The sequence below is a fragment of the Rhineura floridana genome, chromosome 10 (assembly GCF_030035675.1).
Source record: "Rhineura floridana isolate rRhiFlo1 chromosome 10, rRhiFlo1.hap2, whole genome shotgun sequence".
Lineage (NCBI taxonomy): Eukaryota > Metazoa > Chordata > Lepidosauria > Squamata > Rhineuridae > Rhineura > Rhineura floridana.
Genome location: NC_084489.1, coordinates 14,563,083 through 14,580,984, shown reverse-complemented (window position 1 = coordinate 14,580,984; position 17,902 = coordinate 14,563,083). Strand labels below are relative to the sequence as shown.

The 17,902-nt window shown below is 42.0% G+C and overlaps 1 protein-coding gene across 4 annotated transcripts in view; it reads right to left on the bottom strand.

Moving 5' to 3' along the window:
• The window catches only part of PDE1C (phosphodiesterase 1C), a 376,890-nt gene that overhangs the window by 29,447 nt on the left and 329,541 nt on the right, over positions 1–17,902 (bottom strand). For 3 of the 4 annotated variants that reach the window (XM_061586900.1, XM_061586901.1, XM_061586902.1), the window contains 4 exons: positions 16,742–16,862; positions 15,185–15,360; positions 12,740–13,039; positions 8,698–8,766 (listed from right to left, as the gene is read on the bottom strand). In XM_061586900.1, coding sequence (XP_061442884.1) covers positions 8,698–8,766; positions 12,740–13,039; positions 15,185–15,360; positions 16,742–16,862 — 666 coding nt within the window. The remainder of the gene's footprint in view (positions 1–8,697; positions 8,767–12,739; positions 13,040–15,184; positions 15,361–16,741; positions 16,863–17,902) is intronic. The other variant, XM_061586904.1, reaches the window with a different exon arrangement.

Below are 17,902 nucleotides of genomic sequence, written 5' to 3'. Positions count from 1 at the left end.
CGGAGGATGAGGGAGGTAGCGATGCAGTTGCAGGCGAAGAGCTGTCAACATCAGCCACCTCCCAGAGGGGGTGGGGAATCCAATGGGGTGACCAGGGCAGGGCAGCAGGCGTCAGCCACCCCCCCATATCTCAGAAACACCAGGGTCAACTCTGAAGGAGCCAGGACAGCGCAGATCCTCATCCCAATCCAGTCCCCATTGCTATAGGAGAGGCTACAGGGACAGGTCAGAATCTGACACTGAGGGATCATCAGGTGAGTCGACTTCTTGGGTGAGGATGCACCACACAAGGGACTTATATACTAGAAATCCAGAGGTTCTATCCCAGGGCTCCCGGAGTGGGCATGGAGCAGATGTAAGAAACTGACTAGAACAACAGCCTCCCCAGGGAAGGTTTTAAAGTTGTTGGGTTTTTTTTTTAAAAAAAATGTTTTTGACGCTGTTTTGTTTTAATGTATTTTGAGATCTGTTTTTATGATATTTTAAAGTGTTTTTAGCGCTTTGTTTGCCACCCTGGGCTCCTTCTGGAAGGGAGGGATATAAATTAAATAATATATAAATAAATAATGTGGACACTCCATCCCAAGGGATGCATTGTCCACCAGTTAAGGATGGGGACAACCCCCCCAGGTGAACATCTTCCCGCAGAGTCAGGAAAAAGATCCTGGACGGCCACTCTGTGGATGTTTCCCCCCTCCTTAGTTCTGAGGAGGAGGATCACTCTGACTCCAAGCACAAAAGGGGACATAGGATACATGTTGAGAGAACTTTCAACACTTGGGCACAGGGACACCTAATTTTCATGGGGGTTGTACAGGCAGCCTACGCTGTGTGAGGCTGGCACCTATCCAACCATATGAGTTCTGTTTATATGGCCAGGGCTAAGGCCGGTGATCACCTACGATAAGAAATTCTGTCGCAAAGTAGCCAGCAATAAGAGCATGTGATGGGATTTGATTTACATCAAACTATGGATACAGGAGGTTAGCAGGGGGAGGCCTAACTCAAGTGAAGCTAAGAAAGGTCCCTGACTTCCCCGAAGGGAATGGTCCAAGAAAAGATGTTGGGAATTCAGCCAGGGCAGATGCAACAGGTCCAGATGCAGTTATGCTCATGACTGCAAATCCTGCTCGGGGCCACATGCCAGGATATCATGCCCCAGCCCTGTGGCAGAACAGGGCCCCTTTCATAGCTTTCACCAACCCGCTGCCGGGAATAAGAGGGTCACCTCCAACCCCACACTTCCCCCTTCCAAGTAATGGATAACTGAACCAGGGGATTGGCTCCTTGGCTTTGGCCACTACCCCCGTTTGCCCCTCAGCTCTCCGTCCCTACCTTGAGAGTTACCCAGATCGTGAGGTGGCATGTGACATCCGGGAGGGATTTACACAAGGTTTCCACATTCCAGCCTCTGGTTTCCAGGGTGCTACTATGGCTCCCAATCATAAATCTGTCCTCAAATTCCCAAAATCATGGCCAACAAAATCACAAAGGAATGTGCAGTAGGTAGAGTGGCAGGCCCCTTCACTTCACCTCCTTTAGAGGACCTCCAAGTCTCCCCATGGAGTGTGGTCCCCAAGACGACACAAGGGGATTTCCGACTCATCCATAATCTGTTTTTCCTGAGGGATGCCTCAGCCCATGAGTCAATTCCACCTGAGTTACGTTCAGTATGCTATGCATCTTTTGACCAGGCAGTGCAGATGCTGAGGGAATGCAGGCCTGGGGCACTCATGGCCAAGTATGATATTCAATTGGCCTCCTCCTCCTCCTCCTCCTCCTCCTTATTATTATTATTAATATTATTAATAATAATAATAATAATACCCCGCCCTTTTTCCAAACTGGAACTCAAGGCGGCTTCCAGATGCTTCCTTCTGGTACACCCCCAGGATATTAGCTTCCTTGGGTTCTAGTTTGGTGAATGCTGGTATGTAGACAAGGCTATGACCATGGATTGTTCCATTGCCTGTGCAACATTTGAATTCTTCAGCACTTTCCTGGAATGGGTTGTTTTCCAGGAATCAGGGAGCTGCCAGGTCACCCACCACCTGGATGATTTTCTATTTGCAGGGTCTTCAGGTACTGAGGAGTGCTATGAACTACCGGGTATGTTCCAGAGGCTGGCTGATCACCTCGGGGTCCCCCTGGCTCCTGACAAAACAGAAGGGCCCAAATCCATACTCACATAGGCATTCAGCTGGACTCCATCGCAGCCACCTCTAGTCTCCCCCCTGACAAGCTAGCTAACCTGCAAAACGTCTTGCAGGAGATGCTGGCAAATCCAAGTGAAAGCTCCAAGATTTTCAGGGCCTGCCACTTCCTCAGGCAATACAATGGGATGTCCTTTTGGCAAGACAGCCTGGAGACATGCCTTCCGCTTAGCTCGTTTGTCCCTTTCGCCCAGTACTCGTGCTTCTTCAAAGTCCATAGCACCTTTGATAATGGCAGACCTCCAATCGGGATGCTCACGGGCCAAGGCTTCCCAGTTCTCGATGCTCATGTTACATTTTTTTAGATTAGCTTTGAGAACATCTTTAAACCTCTTTTGCTGTCCACCAATATTCCATTTTCCATCCTTAAGTAAAGTAGCTGCTTTGGAAGACGGTGATCAGGCATTGGAATAACATGGCCAGTCCAGCGAAGTTGATGTTGGAGGATCATTGTTTCAACACTGGTGGTCTTTGCTTCTTCCTATACACTAACATTAGTCTGCCTATCTTCCCAAGTAATTTGCAGAATTTTCCGGAGGCAGCATTGGTGGAATCTTTCAAGAAGTTGGGAGTGGCATTTATAGATGGTCAATGTTTCACAGGCGTACAGTAAGGTCGGTAGTACAATGGCTTTGTAAATAAGCATTTTGGTCTCCCTGTGAATATCCCGATCCTCGTACAGTCTACGCTTCATTCGGGAGAATGTGGCACTCGCAGAGCTCAGACGATGCTGAAATTCAGCGTCTATGTCAGCTTTTACAGAGAGATGGCTGCCAAGATAAGAAAAGTGATCGACATTCTCCAACGTCGCACCATTAAGCTGGATTGATGGTGCTACAGAGGGATTGGTTCACACTTGCTGATGAAGCACTTTGGGTTTTTTGATTTTAAGCGAGAGGCTAAGCTTTTCATATGCTTCTGCAAAGACATTTAGGATAATTTGAAGATCTTCCTCTGAATGTGCGGAGACTACATTATCATCGGCATATTGAAGTTCTATGACAGAGGTTGTAATTACCTTACTTTTTGCTTTCAGCCTACTGAGGTTAAAAACTTTTCCATCTGTTCGATATGTAATTTCCACGCCAGTGGGAAGTTTCCCCTCAACAAGGTGTAGAATCATGGTGATGAAAATAGCAAATAAGGTCGGAGCAATGACACATCCCTGTTTTGACGTCTGATCCCTCTTTGAATGGATCACTTTGAGAGCCATTGTTATCCAAAATTGTTGCCGTCATGTTGCCATGGAGGAGTCGCAAAATCTTCACAAATTTATCAGGGCATCCAATTTTCAGAAGGATGGTCCAGAGAGCAGTTCGATTATTTTAAGTGAGGGAACTTGTAGACTAGAATTAACTTCCTCACGTGCTGAAATGGACTGAACTGCCACAAGAACAGAAGGTCACTTATTTGAATTTTAAGAATTCCTTGATGGGATCTTTATTTTAGCGTGATACATCAGTCTTATATTTAAGCACTAGCCTGGTAGCTGTAGGCAACAAGAAATTGCATGCAGGCTAATGAGAGGGCTGGCAGAGAAAGCTGGAGCCCTCCATCCTTCTTCTGTAGGGTGGCCCAACGCAAAAGAGGACAGGGTTCCTGTACCTTTTGATAGCTGTTTAGAAGAGGGAATGACATGTGGTGCAGCATCAGAAGCTTTGGGTAGGCAGAACTGCAGGAAGTTGTGGTGGGAATGGCTTGGCAGAGAGGACAGGAATTTTAGCATCATCACTTTCTGGAGGCACCAGGCATAAAACCTTCCCTTTATTTTCCCTTCCATACATCATACAGTACAGAATACTCTGAATGGGATGTACCATTACTAGAGAAAATGATGCACAGTATCTGCTCATACACAGAGTGCATATGTAAATTGCTCTTGACCTGTTTTTCTTTTAATTATTTTCATATAATTGCAATCTTGAAACACCCATGGAAATCCTTTTTTTTTAATTATAGGAAAAAAGAACTTTTTATTAACCTCGCTGCTGGAATCTCTGTTAAAATAGAATGTATTAATATACTTCTTAACAATGTTGCATCAGCAAGTGCATGAAAAGCTCTCTTGAGAAATATGTTCTGCACAAACAAAAAATAATTATTATTTGGCCTACAGCTTTTACATACCAACGAAGGACTAGCAGAGGCATGCAAGACTAAAAGGTGGTGAGTCAGTGACCTTTTGCTGATACTATAGGTGTTTGGAAGTGCATGGAAAAGAGAGGAACTGGTAAAGCCCAGAAGGTTCAGATTCCACTTTTGCAATGAAGAATCAAGGCACAAATCTAGTTTGTAAAATACGTTTTGGCCACTAGATGGGAGCATTGCTTACTTATGATATTCATGTGTTCCAGTTGCTGTGTTTTGTTGCTCCAGAACATGGGAATTGGGAAATTACCTAATCTGGACACTGAGGACTAGAAGGTTAATCCTCTCTGAGTCAATGCTGGCGACCCCCGGTTGAAAGCCAATTGTGCTTTCATTCCAATAATGAACCACTGAAACTTCTGTTTACACATATGTAATTGGAAACCTTTAAGAGGATATTTTCTCTTCTGCCTCCTTATCTTTGTTACTACTCCCTGTTAACTTCTTTGTCATCCATGAGCACATAACTACAATTCCATACATCATACAGTACAGAATACTCTGAACTGCTGAAGTCCCAACATCTTGGCAAGGCCCACCAGTGCTAACACCCTGCTCTGGAACATTTCCCAGAGCCCACAGTTACTGGGCAGCTGACACTTTAAATTGACCACCATGACTTGGAGTGATGAGTCCAGGTACTGTTGGTAATTACAGTGACAGGCAATTCACAACATTGCTATTGTCCACTGTATTAACTGTGGAATTCATTAAAATGAACCAGAGATTAAAGAACTCATCTCCAGTGTTTCAAAAGGTGTAAATGTTATCATTCTCATTTTTTACTTTAGTAATCCTGCCTTGGATACTAATTCAACAGCAGCAAAAAAACCTTAAGTCTACAACTGCAACAAAGCACATAGAGAGGCCAGCAGGCAGCCAGGCTGTGCACTGGCCAAGGGCCCCTGTGGCTGACAGAGGCTCCTGCAGATGGGACTGGGTGGCTAGCATTGGTTTGCAGAGTGTGTGCCCTGACCCAGTGCTGGTGCAGATTGCAGAGCAGGAGCCCCCTTCCTAGCCAACACCTGCCCCACGGCTGGTGCCAGCTGGCTGCATCACTTTCCACATCACTGTGTCAGTGCAATGCACACACATGCGTAACATCACCCAAGATGGCAGCAGGGGCGTCAACATGTTCCCACCACCATCTTGGGTGATGGCAAGCATGTGCGCACAGAGTGCTAATGTGGCTGGGCCTGTTTAAGTGCCCGGCAGCAGCAACAGTGCTGCCACTTTGCCACTGCCACTGCGTTCGAGGGCCAGCTGCAGTCTGGCGCCAGCCCTGCATATGGAACAGAAACAGGAGGTTTTTACAAATATTTAATGCCTATTTATTTTCCTGAGTAGAGGATACTCAATAGTTAGCAGTAGGGATGGGGGAGATTTGATTCAGTTTGCATTTAAAGCCAAATCTATCAAACTCACACCGCCAGAAGCAACATCAAAACCAAAATACAGCCATTCTCTGAAATTCACACTGGTCTGAATTTTGCTATGCAATTCTCCAACCAATGTTTACAAAAATGCATATATTGCGACAAGATGTGCATAAAAATGAATATATTCGTGTAAATTACAAAAAAAAATGCATTATATCAGGAAAAGCCGTTTGCATTAGTCATTAGTCAAAACTGCACACAAAATGTGTTAATTAGGAGAAATTTGCACTAAAATGCTAGAGAATTTTCATGAGGTTTAAACTGCAAATTGCTGCAGAAATGTGGAGAACTAGATTTAAGCAGAGCTTGGAAAATTTACTTTTTTGAACTACAACTCCCATCAGCCCAATCCAATGGCCATGCTGGCTGAGGCTGATGGGAGTTGTAGTTCAAAAAAGTAAATTTTCCAAGCTCTGGATTTAAGACTACAACAATAAGAAACTGGGAGAACAGAAATTGACGGATCTTTCCATCCCTAGTTAGCAGTTATTTTATGTGCAATAAATATTTATTAAAATTCCTAATAAAGTAATCACATGCATAACATACTAAATGGATCACAACATAGACCACAACTTTACTTGGAAGCAAGGAAGACATCCTAGATCCACTTGGTTGGTTCCTTAATTGTAAGGGCTACTCACAGTTAGCAAGAGTGGCCACAAACATCTGCCCTGCAGCAAGAGCACTATGGGCCAGATAGAAAGTTCCAAATCAACCCTTTAGCAGACTGGGTTTCAATCCCTTCTCCTCCTATGCTTAAAGACATTCAAATGCTGCAGATGTAGCATAGCATACACATAGCACACATTGGCACTCCCGTGGAGTTTATTTACAACCAGTATTATTCCACAGATATACCATGGCATACTGTAGTACGTCTAAAATAGTTACTCTCTTGTGAAACTAAGGGTCATACTAGACATGATGCCATTCACAAAATTAGCAATTGGATGATTATTTATTTTAAAAAAACACAGATGGGGTGATGGATCAGGACCCTGGCGGAGGGAGGGTGGATTTAACACTGTGTTGCCTATGGTCTCAATCCATATTGGGAGCCTCCATGACTGCACTGAGAGGAAAGTTCCTATGGCTCCAATGGGAGCTATCCAAATAGTAATCCCAAGGGGGATGATGCAGATTGGGAGTGCAACAAAGACAAATGGTTAAAGTCACCCTCCTGATCCAGATCCCCACCATGCTCCTGCTTTTATCAATTGAGTAAAAGGTGTCACATCTAGTTTGGCCTTGTAAAATACACACAACAAAAGCAAGAGCAACTGCTGCTATGGATAGTACATTACAAAGAAGCTGCAGGAGAGATGATGCATGATGGATTTATGCTTCCTATTTTCCCTACCTATAAAAAAAGGAACTCACTCATCTCACAGTGATATGCAGAAGAGGGCAGTGCTCATGTACAATATCTCACCATTGGGAAGATGTGTGAATTTCTGCTTTAGACTGAAAGTGCAAAATGGGGAGTGCAAATCACTTGCACGTCCTTTCCCCCCACTTGCATATGATATACCACACTCCAAGGATACCCTCTGGGGTTAATCCACATAACCGTTTGCGCCCATGCAGTCACTGACTGAGGCTCAGCCCAGCTCATGGCAGCAGCAAGCAGCTCGCACACAACTGGCACAGCCCACATCACATCAGAGTGGCTAAAAGCTGGTTTAAAAACCTACAGCTTTCACAATCTCATATGGTTCTGTGAATGAGCTCTTCGATGTTTTTTGAATGAAAAAGAAGCATAAATACTACCAGTGCTAATCCATTATCACAGAGTATCTGATCATAGGTGTCCCCTATTCCCAACTTAGAGAGTTCATCCATATATCCAGCTTCAGTGCATAACCACTACATTGGATTTTACTATTTCATATCAACCAATGTGTGGTCAATGGTACAGAATATGAGATACTGGTAAATGGACTGAATTTGAAATCAGTGGCGTGGAACTTAATGTCTAATGAAATATTGTACTGAAGAAGCTAACTATTTTAAAATTAAAATTGTATATGTATAATCTACTAAACTTTGTACCCAATATTATTGGACTATGTTGTTGTTAAAATATGTTGTTTTATAATGTTTCTTTGCTGACCATATGGTCGTAATAAACTATCTATCTATCTATAAAATTAAAATTATGAAAAGCACTACAATTAATTCCCAGGGATATAATTTGTAAAATGAGATCATTTTATTTTATTGGTGGCCACTTGACATGTTACGTTTAAAAGAAGGTGCTTGCACAGAAAGGGTAGCACATGTTTTATTTTCTGAGAGCATCTGTGTACAGAGCAAAGCTATGGAATCAGGCTTAGATGTTTCACTGTTTCTCCCAAATATGTATCCATGTGTTACACTTCCCAAGTTCCACAAATGTCAAGACATTGATAAGAGTGCTGACATTATTAAAAAGGGTGGGGGGAGGGGAGTAGCTAGAACTGACTTGGATTATCTGTGTCGTTTTGGATGTTTTATTATTGAAATAAACGTAATTTACCAGAATATGTTTTTCATCCAAGTCCAGAACACAAAACACTGTACAAAGCTCAAAAGGTTTGTCGCCCCCACCTCCCTTTCTATTCTAGGGCATCATTTGGTGTTTCTAAATCAGCTCCCTGAAGCACTACTCTGAATTCAGGACTCAGATGAAAAATAGAAATAGCTTCAGTTTTCACATGGTTTGCATGTCCTTGACAATTTCAATGGGGGAGAAACTTACAAGAGATGTTCTGCAGAAGCGGCCCTTGGATTTACATAACAGTGATCTTTGTTTTTGTTCCTGGCTGGCTCATGTAGAACATTTCATATGCCAGGTAGTAACTGCCTAGGCCACACACGTGATAAAGACACACAAGACAAAACAGGTTCCTTACCCTCTGGTTTCTTTAATTCATTTCCCTGATCTTTCTTGTCTGACTTCTTATTATCATCCTTTAATTCACCTGGAAGTCAGAAATCATACAAAGGAGAAGAATCTTCAGTATTTGAGGTGGCTGCAAAATCTCTCTTACAATTAAAGTACAGTATGGGGGAAATACAGATAGCAACTGGGAAATGCTATTTTTTTCCAGATTGGCTTATACTATATCATTCTATACACTCCAGCTGTCTCTGTTTATCAGGGCAGTCCCTGTTTTCTAGTACCCATTCCTAGTAAAGCACTGTCCCTGCCTTTGGGAGATGTCTCATTAAAATTTCGTTAGTACAGTAGGGCTCCGCTTTACGGTGCTTCACTTTACAGCGATTCGCTAATACAGCGGTCTCAATTAGACGCAATTAGACTAAAGCCCCACTCATACAGTGCTTGTTCCACTTTTACGGTGGTTTTCGGGCATCACGCACCATTCTATTCAATGAGTTCCGCTTTACATTGGTTTTCACTGTACAGCAGAGGTCCGGAATGTAATCCACTGTATGAGTGGGGCCCTACTGTATGAGTTTCTCAAGTTGTCAGTCTTTAGAGTTTAGCCTGCTCCTGGGGTCTTTAAATCTCTAAGTTGGGACTGGATGCCTCTGTAGCTTTCATGTGCATGCATGTCAATGCATGCACATGAACACTAGGACACAATACAGTGCACAGCCAGCCATTCCATCAGTGATTAATACATATTTTAACTATTAATAACACATGGAAGGGCAACTAAAGTTTATTTCTAACACATCTTTAAGGCAAATTAGAGCTTTTACGGTTTCTCCTGAGCTATTTGAAAATAGGCAAAATGTTGGCTGTCCTTCCAAAAACTAGATTTCCAAAGCCTAGGCTTCAAAAATTCAGGCTTTCCCAAATTTAGCATTCACAAAAATTGATAAATTGATATAATAAGCAGCTTTGGATGGAGGGGCTAGCAATATTGACACCACATTCACATTCACTGAAGTCTCCAATGAGATGTCCAGCTCAATGTCTGCTGCAACATCACTGGATCAATTTTAGTTCTTGCAGCCTAATGATATATAAGATGCTTGTGACAATGTGATCAACATGTTCCCTTAACTCTTGCCCCTCTTGGCTTATTAAAGCTTGCTGAGGGGGTATGACTGGGTGGATCCAGAGTGTGATCAACACAGCCTTGTGGGAGGGAGTGGACCCAGCCACCTTATAAGAGTTGGTAATCCAACTACTCCTGAAATAGCCCACCCTGGACCTATTGGTTTGTGACAACTACTGCCCAATCACAAATACCCTCTTTTTAGGAAAGGTCATTGAGATGGTTGTGGCACAACAACACTCTTGGATGAAGACAATTATATTGACCAATTCCAATCTAGGTTTAGGCCTGATTATGGGACTGAATCAGAGCCTTAGATGCCTGTTATTGAGAGAAGGACAGGTTATACTCCTGAACAAGCTCTGTGAGATTGGCACTGAGGTCACTGTTTTATGGTGGTTTCAGTCCTATGTCTGTGTTTGGTTTCAGAGAACAGCATTGGGTGATCATCTCTTGGCCCCCTGGCAGCTGTGCTGTGGGATGCTGTAGAATGCCATCCTATAAACAAAATTAAAGTGGTCTTGATAGGCTAGAGCATTGGGCTGAAAATAACAGAATGAAATTTAACAGGGATATGTGCAAAGGTCAACACCTAGGAAAAAGAAACCAAATGCACAGTTATAAGATGGGAGGTACTTGGCTCAGCAATACTACATGTGAACAGGATCGTGGAATTGTTGTTGATCACATGCTGAATATGAGCCAACAGGGCTATGTAGTTGCAAAAAAAGGCAAATGCTATTTTAGGCAGCATTAACAAAAGTATAGTTTCCAAATCACGTGAAGTACTAGTTCGCCTCTAGTCGGCACTGGTTAGGCCTCATCTTGAGTACTGTGTCCAGTTTTGGACACCACACTTCAAGAAGGATGCAGACAAACTGGAACAGGTTTAGAGGAGGGCAACGAGGATGATCAGGGGACTGGAAACAAAGTCCTATGAGGAGAGACTGAAAGAACTGGGCATGTTTAGCTTTGAGAAGAGGAGACTGAGGGGAGATATGATAGCATTCTTCAAGTACTTAAAAGGTTGTCACAGAGGAGGGCCAGGATATCTTCTCAATTGTCCCAGAGGGCAGGACTTGGAATAATGGGCTCAAGTTACAGGAAGTCAAATTTTGACTTAACATTAGGAAAAACTTCCTAACTGTTAAAGTGGAATGACAATGGAACCAATTACCGAGGGAGGTGGTGGGTTCTCCAACACTGGAAGCATTCAAGAGGCAACTGGACAGCCACCTGGTATGCTTTAAGATGGATTCCTGCATAAAGCAGGGGGTTGGGCTCATGGCCTTATAGGCCCCTTCCAACTCTACTATTCTATGATACACACACACAAACTGGGGACAACAGGGGTTGAGCATTTTCATATAGCTAAATTTGCTTTTGTAAATATGTAGTATTGTGATGTCATCACATTCACTTGTGAACTCTGATTGGCTGGGGAGGCCCATATTATTATTGCCCAGAAAAGGGTGATGAAACCACAGCACACTGGGGGAGGGGGGTGCAGCAAATAAGGTGAATGTGCAGTAAGTTTGGATTGTGTGGGTTTTTTTTTTAAAGGAAACTTTTTGCCCCTCTCCCAAAAGCACAACTTTTGCCCTGAGCAGTGACATGGAAAAATGTGCAGCACTGCCTTACTTGTTACCACAGAGTGGAGACAAACCAAAAGAAGTTGGAACCTGGTAGAATGGAAGTGTCAAATTCACATACTTCAGCTCTCCAAAATATTAATTTTATATTGTTCAAAGACTGGTGCTTAGGACTTGAAATTATCTTCATTTGCATCCCTGTCCTGAAATGACTTTGAATGGGACCGAGATGAAAATGCCATACTATTCTCTGAAGAGCAAATAGTCCCCAGGCTTCAGTGAATATCAACTTGCAAAACTGCCAGAGATCATTTACCAGCTACAGCTCAGCATTTCCTTGATGGTTTTTGTTTAATCTGAAGGGCCAACATTAATGAGATAGTAGTAATTTCCTTCAGCAACCAAAGACAAAAGGCTGCAAGAGGGCGAGGACCAGGAATATCCATAGGAATATTTAATTCACATAGTGTCTTCTTTGAAAAGACACAGAGCCGTTTGCTAAAACATATTTCAGACAAAAGCGAAGAGACTATGAACATTCACAGAATTGAATTTCTTAATGAATAGAGTAGCTTAAGGGACTCATAATAGCTGTTCTTCTGGAGTTGCTAGCTGCATGGTAGAATGGTGAATATAATGAACTCTGGAAAGCGATGATGAAACTACCCCCAGATAACAGGAACAATCCCCCAGAATTACATAGGAGAAATCCAGGAAAGGAAAGCGTTCTAATGCATCCAAGGAGATTAATGTCGTGTATCATTACATTAAAATTCCCTTCTTCTAAAGTTGTGCAGACCGCTAAACTAGTGTCCTACGGAATGACCCGGCAGAAATGACCTAGCAGTGGCAGCAAAAGTGCACTTAACACCAATATCCAGCTGAATGTGATATCTCATTAGATTCTCTCATTAACTCATTTGTATTAGGAGCCGTTATGTTTTGAAATTACAAAAGCAACAAACAGATTTTTAAAAAGGACACCTTTAACCTCTGTGTGTGTGTGTGTGTGTGTATGCATTATGTTTGTATGTATGCATATATGTGTATGTATATGCATGGTGTACACACAAATAATTTTTCATCCATTAATTCCAGGACTCTCATTAGAGTACAGGAAAGCAAGATTGGCACAGTGGGTATAAGTGCCTAACATGTGCATCAGTCACCAGCTCCAGGTCTATCCGACAAAGATATGAGCTTGGCAGTAAATTATGTATTTGTTTGTTTATTATTTTAAAAAAATATCCCACTTTTCCCCTCCACAAAGGAGTTGGTCAATGTGGCTTACAAATAAAAAGTACATTCCCCTCCACATGGGCCAAAACACTTACCATTCTGTACAAGTCGTTTCTGTTCTCCTGCTTTTGGATTGGACTCTGTCTCCTTTTCCACTCGGGTTACAGTTTTTCCTTGAGATGCTTCGTGTTTGCTACCACCAGTTTGGCGAGTCCCATTCACATTACTCTTACTGGCTTCTGTGCTCTTACTCTCTCCTGAATTCCCTTCTTTAGTACTCTCTGACTTGGTGGCAGTGGTTTCCTCAGGTGCCTTTTTCCCTTCATTTTCTTCTGTTTTCTTGTCATCTGTTCCTTGATGAGAATTATCCTCTGCTTCTTTCTTTGCTTTTTCTTCTGCATTCTCAGCAAAGGCAAGGACAAAATGAATGGGAAGAGAGGAAAAAAACAGTTAGCAGATCTGACAGAATGGCAACCCTCATCAGTCCCAGCGTACCTAGCCAGTGAAGGATAGAAGATGCAGTTCAGCAACATCTGGAGGGCCACAGGTTCCCCACCCTTGCCCAAACCCATTAAGTGATTCATAGCACAATCCTAAGGATGATTTAGATCAGAGAATCGAAGGGATCTTGGAAATCTAGTCAACAAACCAACGCTGCTCAATGCAGGAACCTTGCAACTGCAGCATCCTTTACATTAGTCCATCCTCAACTTAAATACTGCTGGTGAAAGAGAGCCTATCCCCTCCTGAAGCAGTCTCTTCCACTGTTGAACAGCCCTTACTGTTAGGAAATCTGCTTTTTTACAATTTCCACCCATTTTCTAGCTCTAATCAACACAGAACTGTACATGTATTACAGCCAGAAATCGAACTGGCTTGTTATTGTCAAAATTAATACTGAGCTTATTTTAAGTTTTTGGGGGGTTGTGTATGTTTTGTCCTTTGGGCCACACATTAATTGTGGTTTCTAATTTGCATCTATTTCATAGTGATAATTTCAGCAGAAGGAGTTTGCTAGTTTTAATCACATATCAGAAGACATTTAAGTACAAAACAATCTACACAACTTTCTAATTGTGTTATCTTAAAAGGAGGAAAGGACTGTGTTCTAAATGGGCAGGGTACCTTCAGTGGAAACATTTCGGGTCCCAACCAGCTGTCATAACGTTCGTCTGGATCTGCTGTCAAAAGGTTACAGTGTGTTGATACTTGCCAACCCATTAACGGTGACTGTCATAATTTCATGTACAATCAGCAGTCTTAAGGACCTACTAGATGTTAACTCACCAAACAGTTTAAAATGAGTGAGGGAATGTATGACTTTAGAAACATCTAATGATTTATCTGGAGAACCAATAACTTTAGCTTATAGAGGCCGAAAGCCACTATATTGGCCAATTTGTGAGCCAGAATCAGCAGAGAGAGTGGCAAGATGAGGCCCAGTCTTGGCCTGTGTATTTCCTCACCCTGTCTGACTTCCTCAATGGTTGAAACCATGCTTTTCTCTCTATTCCCATCCTGCCAGCAACTTACAGCTAGAGTCACTATCAAAAGACAACATGCGGATATGTCGATGGTGTCCTGGCAGTGGAGCCCAGAAGGGTGAAGAGGCATAGTCTGGTGCTCAGGATGTTTAGGGTGGATGATTATGATGATGGAGGCTACAGAAAAGAGCATCCAAGGTGTGCAGCTATTTCAAGTGCTTACAAGTCTCCTAGCACCAAGCAATACATGACACCAGGCCAGCACAGGTCTAGCTAATACAATTCAGATTCCAGTTGGCTCACAGGCACAAAAGAAGAACCATGAGTACATTAACTCCTGCCCCATCTTGGAACATCCAAAGAACAAGAACTAAACACATATTAACTCGAGCAGGAGAATCCAACAACAGACTGCATATCAGATCACATATATATGCGCCATACACTATTAAGAAATGGAGACGATATTCTAGAAAGCATTTAGAAAACATGCTAGGATATATTTATCCACTTTACAAATTGTAAACACTGAGGCTGTTTCTCCTCCATCCCTTCTTGTAATGGGTCCAGCTAGACAACTGTAATCTCTTCCACTGGTATTAACAGCAGTGCACACACACTTTCCTAAGTATCTCCTGTCCTGATATGTGCATTTCACATATATGAAAAAAATATTTTTTAAAAAATCATGTAAAACTATGCATTGTGGGAAAACAGTAGATGGGATAATCTCCCTCAGTGTACCTTTTTAACTGAATGGCAGCAATTCACTTACATGGGGAAATTAAAGTACTGCATTTGCGTCTGCATTGAAATCAAAACTTTCTGCCCACCCTGGCACTGGCTTACTGGCCTGGCCTCACCTGAGTAGGGTTCCTCAGTGGGGTGCAAATGTCTCTTTGTGCAAAACGCAAAGAAGAGATGCACTGAACCACTAAGGGCCTCCGCAATATAGAAGCTGTCTCTCTCTATACACACAGACACAGACATACAGACCATCCATCGTAATAATGGGCATTTTGCTAGTTACTTTCTAATGAGCTCACTTGTTGTTACCTTTGGTTGCTTGTACTTTCCACTTCTCTCGGTTTTGTTGCACCACCTCAGTCCAGGTGGCTTTAAAACATTTGAAGTCCACAGTGAGTATGGAACAGTTGAGTGAGGCACTTCCTTCTGATCCAGTGCTCTTGACACTTGATCTTTTAACTTCTGAGGGGCTAATGCTATTCAGACTGGGAGAGCAAAATGTAACAGCAGTTTATTCAGGTAGACCCAGAACATAGACATTTAGGAGATTTTAGGAGTAAAATGCCCATTTTCTTCACCTCTAACTTGCTCCTTTTTACATTTCTGCCATTGAGCTTTCTTATACATCCCTCCAGTCTGGACTGTTTTACCTAAATTCCAGCCTGGCTTGGACTGGTTATGAAGGTGCTTGTCTCTCAGAGAAAAACCTAAACCCTTCAAAGCATCAGGTCTGCTTTTGTCCTGAGTCTGTCCTCGCTGTCGGACAACATCCAAGCCAGAGCCAACTTGGGTCGGATATAGAAAACAGACTACAGTAATGGGTACCTATAATGAAGAACTCAGAAAACTATTTCATTCAGAGCAACAGCACTCTGGATTTGCCATGCCACTTCTATGCACAGCAGGAAGGTCAAATGCATTAGCCATTATTCTAAATCTAAAGCCTGCATACAATAATTCAATTAAAGTGAATGATCGTGTGGAAAACTATCCCGACGAGTTTATCATAATCTGACTATAGCATTTCTTTTCTTGTTAATGTTATTCTTGTAATGTTCATATTATACCTGTCAATTTGGATATTTCCTGATCACTTCATAAAACATGATTTGACCATTGTATACAACAGCTGGATAAATCCTAGAGGACCTTAATGTATCATTTAATCTTTATCCAGCCCTACCATTATGAAGTTTTCATAAAGTACATATTACCTATCTATTCATTGGGACATAAGCTATATGAGCTTCTTTTAATTTAACTCCTGGAGTTACTCCAGTAATGACTAGGGAATCACCATCAGACAATAATTGACTACATTTCACAGCCTATCAAGCATTGTGCTATTCTTCCCACTTTATCTATAAAGATAATTAGATATAGATTGCTAACCATATTGACTGTAAATGAAAAGGTTCTCCCACATATGTCTTCTATGAGAAGAGAAATTTTGGGATATGGCATGAGCATTCTGCATTCCTATCTTGTAGCTTAGAAACTCCTGTGCACATGAGGCAGGGGCCAGCCATACCATTAGGCATAGTAAGGCTGGTGCTGTCTTAGGCAACCACTTTTCAGTGTCATGAAATTGTTCATTTAATTTAATTTCTTATTATTCTAGGTTTACCACTAAGGAGAGGTGGGATTTTTGTGCTTCAGATGCCAAAATAGCTTGCTTGACCTTGGGGACTATGCACCTTGACTTGATGTGGGCAGGGGACACCATTTGCTGCTCTGCCTAAGGTAGCAAAATATTTTGTGCTGGTCCCGAATGGGACTTCAAATTATAGCCAAGAAGTACAAAACAGAGAACTCTGTCTACATTAGGAGCTGAGCTCTCATTGCAAAATTAATATAGATACTGACCTGGAACGCCTATACCCTGTCATGCCAGAGCGGGAGGCTTCCTCAATGAGAGGTGTTACAATCTTCTCTGTCATGTCAGTCAGCACAGTGAAAGTGGGCTCCACAATGAAATCAATAAAACCTGGAAAAGGTACACAGAGTGGAACCAAATGCAAGAGGATCAGCTACATGGATGTCAACATATTTGTCAAGATGTATAAACAAATACCTGCAGCAAGTATTTAAAAAGTGCATAGAGAATACACATCCTCACAACAGGCATCAGCATCTAATTGTAAGGTTATTCTTTAAATGGTGAAAATAAAGTGTTGCAATTTGACAGATGGGACTGAGCTTGTTTTGTGTGGGTTTTGTGGGAATATGAGTCAAATTCCTAGTACAGCTGGTGATGAGTCTGACCCAGCTTGGAGGATGGAATCTATGGAAGCAACAGTCTAATAACAAAGCTAGTAACGCTTCACAGTCATGACTGCACAAGGAGAACTGGCACATAGTTTCCCTTGTACTTTCTTACTCGAAACTTTGCATCTGATTTACCAGCCAGAGTCGTCAGATGTAATTTCATGTATTTTCTGTAAATCAAATCTGATGTTCAGTTATTAAGTCGTTTGGAATGAATAATATAATAACATAAATTGGCTACTTAAAAATGCTTAATATCAAAAGTAAGTATGTTGTGGTATAGGGTGAGTATTTCAGAGCTGTAAAATTGGAAAGCAGGGTTTATGTATTATTCACCATTTGTAGAGCGAATTAAACGCATTGGGTTCTATGTTACAGAAATGTCTAGAGAAACAATATCCTTGTTAAAAATATGACCACTAATGTCAAATGTAATTATAATTTCCCGTAATCCAGTTATTTAATTTGGTTTGCATGGGATACAGAACCCATTTTCCATCAGCTAGGATTCATTATATCTTTGCTTTTATATCAGGAAATGAAAGTAATCAGAACAACCATTTAGACTCACCAGTGGTTCCTAAATCATGTTCCATGTATCACTGATCATCTGTGAAATAAAGTCTGCACTGGCAGTCCCATTTTGCTCACTTCCTTTCCCCAAACAACCTCAAAGGATGATCATGCATCTGCAGAAGTACTCATTCGGCAGACATTAAGAGCTGTTTCACACATTACATTTTTATGGATGCACTTATG